Source organism: Pundamilia nyererei, unplaced genomic scaffold, assembly GCF_000239375.1.
Source record: "Pundamilia nyererei isolate P.nyererei 1_Seehausen unplaced genomic scaffold, PunNye1.0 scaffold00027, whole genome shotgun sequence".
Classification (NCBI taxonomy): Eukaryota; Metazoa; Chordata; class Actinopteri; order Cichliformes; family Cichlidae; genus Pundamilia; species Pundamilia nyererei.
In genome coordinates this window covers 2553575-2558529 of record NW_005187428.1, presented here as the reverse complement: position 1 = coordinate 2558529, position 4955 = coordinate 2553575, and the positions used below count along the sequence as shown (strand labels likewise).

The 4955-nt window shown below is 41.2% G+C and overlaps 1 protein-coding gene across 1 annotated transcript; it reads right to left on the bottom strand.

The window, feature by feature from the left end:
- Nucleotides 1-291: 291 nt before the first annotated feature.
- On the bottom strand, nt 292-3317 carry bpgm (2,3-bisphosphoglycerate mutase). The gene is made up of 3 exons (XM_005728138.1): nt 3158-3317; nt 2060-2682; nt 292-876 (listed from the first exon to the last, which is right to left on the bottom strand). Exons 2-3 carry the CDS (start codon nt 2658-2660, stop codon nt 701-703), a joined length of 777 nt encoding a protein of 258 aa, XP_005728195.1. The 5' UTR covers nt 2661-2682; nt 3158-3317; the 3' UTR covers nt 292-700.
- Between the last annotated feature and the right edge of the window lie 1638 nt (nt 3318-4955).

The window sequence follows — 4955 nt, the reverse complement described above, 5'->3', positions numbered from 1 at the left end:
CAGCGCTAGAGCCGTCCGCCTGAGATGGCTGTATAAAGAATATCCCTTCTCAATGACATCACAGAGAGGCCAGAGAAAAAAAAACTGTTTGAAACCAAGTGTTTAACTGATTTCAAACAAGTGAAGCCTGAGCTTTTTCCATCCATCAATGTAACAGCGCACACCTGAAGGTAAATAAGGAAAAGCATAACAGGTCCACTTTCAATAAAAGACCTGTTTCAGGTGCCGAATAAAAACTGAAGGCACAGGTTAGAAACCCTGTCACACAAAAACACCTTTAAGAGAGGAAATATATTTTGCATTTTAATATTTTGCCACATCAGTGCATTGCTATGAATCTGTAAAGTAGAGTTACAGTGCAAGAAACCTAATAACTAAATAAATACATAAATAAAACCCTTAAGTGTTACCCAGCTGGCATTCACAGTGGCATTCAAGCTACAGACCAAATGTCTTCTCAGTGCTTACACAAAAACATTTAGCACAACATTAAAACATTTACACACACACACACACACACACATATCTCTGAACTTCTCCGTGTCCCAGTAGAATGACAATCTGTTGTTGCAGTTGTCTGTTATTAAATAAGGAGTTATTCAAGTTTGTTGAGTTTGGCATTTGCCATAGCTAATAAAAAAAAGTGCTCAGAGGCAGCAAGAATGAAACTATATTACGTCTTACAACTATTGCAATGCGTTCAAGTTGTTGTTTTGGCTTTTCCCTGGTCTTCCACCTTTTTAATGGCTGCCTGAATCTTTTCCTGGTCTCCCAGCAGTTGTCGAGGTTTCACCGGCTTGAGGTTTTCATCCAGCTCGAGCAGCACAGGTATCCCTGTAGGTAAAGTCACGCTGGCAATGTCCTCATCTGATATACCTGGAGAAAGGAGGAGTAATATTCATCCAATACAAGCCATTCACAATAGGGCTGTTCGATATAACGATATATATCGGATGACGATATAAAAACGTCTATCGTTTCATTTTCTATCGTTTGTTTCGTGGTGTTGCAAAATAAACTGTTTACGGTAATATTTTTTCATCGTTTTGATGGTCACTGTAGTGGTTATATTAATTTCTTAAAGTTCTCTCTTACTCTTATATTTAATATAACCACACTACCGACGGACAAGCGCCTGTTTTATGCGTTGTGGTTAGCAACAACGACGGTAACACCATCGCGTGTCCGCTTGTTTATGTTCCACGTAAACCTTTCACAATAAAGCTCAAGATCCTGTTGAGACTTTTCAAAATAAACTGAATCACGAGAAAGAGCAGATTATTTACGGATGAGAATTCAAAAAGAGCCGCCAGGTGCTAAAAAGTAAACCTTAGACTCAAACGTTAGAACAAGCTTTCCCCTGCAGCACGCCGTGTAATAAATACTCACAAAGAAAACGGCGGCCGTTACAACTTATGTCTAAAAATGTATAGTTTCATGCATCGGTTAAAACACTCGACACCAGCTACATGACGCACAGCTGGAAACACTTCCCGCAAGAGGAGCTGCCCGAGATTCACAGAATTTACAGAAAATGTTACATTTTTGTGATTTATATCGTTATCGGACGATAGAATTCTTATATCGGGATATGAGATTTTGGTCATATCGCACAGCCCTAATTCACAACCATGACCAATTACAGTTTGCAGTCTTTTAGTTTGAATCACTGCTAGAGAATGAGATCATATTCAGCAAAGCTGTAATGTTAGTCTGCTCCAGCCTGCATGTATCCTCTGCTTCCTGTAATTATCTACAGGTACGGTAACACCCTATATGTGTCAAGTTACAGAGCGGGCAGTACAAGCAGGTTGATAAAAGGTCATAGTCACTGCAAATGTAACACAAACTCAGTGGCCTTTCGACAAGAGGTCGACCACTTTCCAATTCTGGAAGTGAAATAGGTCCTTTCCAATTCATTGACTCTGATGACCAGAAGCAGAAGACTGTAGAGTTCAGAGGCAGCTGCTGATTTCAACTACAGTATTGCAGGAATGCATTCACCCTACAGAGACAAAGCCTCAGCGAGCATTGTTTATGGCAGGTTATGGTAGCATACCTTCCAGGTGTTTCAGCAGGGCCCTGCAGCTGTTTCCATGAGCAGAAATGAGGGCAGTCTTGCCCTTCCTTATCACTGGCACCACAGTGCTGTCCCAGTATGGCAGCAGCCTGTCCAACACCTCCTTCAGGCTCTCAGCTCGGGGAAGCTTCTCCTTCGAGACATCACATGTGGTGTATCTACGGTCATTGTAGATTTCATGGAAGTAAGGGTGGGATTCATCAATCGGGGGTGGAGTGATGTCATAGCTCCTTCTCCACAGCTTCACTTTTTCCTCTCCATGTTGCTGAGCCATTTCTGCCCGGTTGAGTCCAATCAGAGAGCCGTAGTGTCGTTCGTTAAGCCTCCAGGACTTGACAACAGGGACCCATTCCTGACCCATAGCCTCAATCACCAGCCATGCTGTCTGGATCGAGCGGCTAAGTATGGACGTGAACACGATGTCAAACTTGTATCCCTGCTCCTTCAAGAGCCTTCCACAGTCCTGGGCCTCCTTCACCCCATTCTCACTCAGCTTCTGGTCCACCCAGCTGCAGAATCGGTTCTCTTTATTCCAGGCCCCTTCTCCATGTCTCAGCAGAAACAGTTTGTACTTGGACATCTGGAGAGTTTGCTGCAGGCACCTGCACAAATTCAACAGAAATTAACAAAGAGGCAATGTAGAGAGCAAAGTAAAGATTTGACACAGATGCAAAAAGGATCTGTGTCCAGCTTGAGATGTACATCCTAATGAATCACACGTTTGTGGAGCAGGGACCTCTTTTAGAGAGAGCCAGCAAAAGGTCACAGGTTGTTTTTAGCCGGCTGAGAGTTAGCTACAGCAGATGCACTCATTAACCCTTACTCTTTATTTGCTGAAGATAAAACAACAATTAACGATAGCTAGCCAGCATATAAGCACTTTTTTGTCATGTTGCTGTAAAGCTTTAAAGCTAACCTCAAAGGATGGGCGACGATACCTAAAAGAGCCCTAACCCTGCCTGTTATGGCCGCTTAAACCGACATAAAGAGAGGATTAATATATTTAAAAACAGAACTGTAAACTTTGAGGTTTCTCATCCCAAACTGATGGGAACATTGTAAAAAACGTCGTCTTACCACGTTAAAATATTATATCCGGCTAAATGTAGCTGGTACACCCGTTAATGTTGACAGCAGTACACCACAGGCCAAGCACGGTAGCGTCCCCTGGACGTTGTCGATTGACAGTCCAGCCGTCCAATAGGAACGTCGAATATCACACACAGGCGGTACTACTGCTGAACGTTATGTCTAAATAAGGAGCAGCTGCAAGCGTCAGACTCGTTCACTGTGGATAGAGAAGCTGGGAGAAGGCGTTGCCTGTGTCACAGCCGTAGACGTGTTTCGATTACCGTGTGAAAAAACAGACCAAATTTAAAATGACTCAAGAGCAACGACATTGTTCTTTGGTCTATCCGGTTCTTCAAGCTCTATTATATAAAGTAAGCTAGCCTACTGGGAAGCTGTTATGGTTCAGTCTGGATTTTGCTAAGAAGTGTAAGTTGTCCTCTGCAGGTTGCAGCCAGGGACAGATTATGAAAAATACAGGCACTGGGTACAGATGGATAAAAGCCCTCCCTGCTCATCCTACAGGGCAGACACACCTACAATGAGGAAGTTGAAATTTGTATTTATTTTGTGCATTCACCTATACATCATATAGGTGTTTTCCATTATCTGACATCTCTGTATACTAGATGTTTTTTTGTTTTGATTTTTGCATTTTAGTCTTTTTGTCATAATTGTGTGTTTCAGTGTTGTTTCTTCACATAGTTTTTGTTACTTTTCCTGTCATTTTGCTTCTTTTTGGTGCCTTTTTCTCATTGTCAATAATAATAATAACATATACTTTATTAATCCTCATGGGGAAATCCCTGTCTGCATTTAACCCATTCACTCTGTGAAGCAGTCGGCAGCCTTTGGGCGCCCAGGGAGCAGTGTGTAGGGACGGTATCTTGCTCAGGGGTACCTCAGGGTAGTCGTTCAGTGGATTTGATTCATGGGTATTAATTTGACTCCTGAAACAGTGTCTGATAATGGTTAAATTGACCAAAAATTATTAGCCATATCTCAACTCATGTTCCAAAATGTAATGACTTAGCTTTTTGGGACCAAACAATTAATGTCCCTGATCTGTTTCCTGTTGTTGATAAGCAAAATGCTTATCAACATTTGTATAGGCCCTTTAACACTCTCTGTCCACGTCATTAGATGTAAATGTTTGACTGCTTTTGAATGCAAATATTTAATAAACATATCAGATGGCAGCAACTCAGTATGTAGTATGTATGTATGAGTATGCAGACATGGTAAAGATGACCTGCTGAAGTTCAAACAAAGAGAAAGGTGACATAAATTATAATGTGGCATCCTCTGTACACCACCACAGTGGATTCTAATTTAAACAGTAAAGTTGTGATTAATGTGCAGACTTTTCACTTTGATTTGATAAATGGTTTTAACAAAACTTTAACTAACTTTGACTGGCTAACAAAATTTTAAATACAAGGGCTGTTTTTAACATTCAGATTAAAACTGTTTGCAGTCATTGACTGCCTAAAGTCTAGAAGCCATTGACATCACCGTATGCTGCATTTCCTTCAATTCATTTGCTTCAATGGCAGTTGAAACAATCGAGTTTCTTTGCAACAGGAAACAGTTGCTTTTGCAGTATGCTTTGGTAATTTTCCATTTCCACTGTGATGAGTTTTTTGTTTTTTTTGCTGCATTTGACTGAGTCTGAGCAGAGGGTACAACACAACTTTGCTAAGTTGAATTCATTCAACTTAGCACGGAATCAACTTTAAATCAGAATCAGAATCGTGTTTATTGGCCAAGTATATGTGCAGACACAGATGGAGGCTCTCAAGCACAG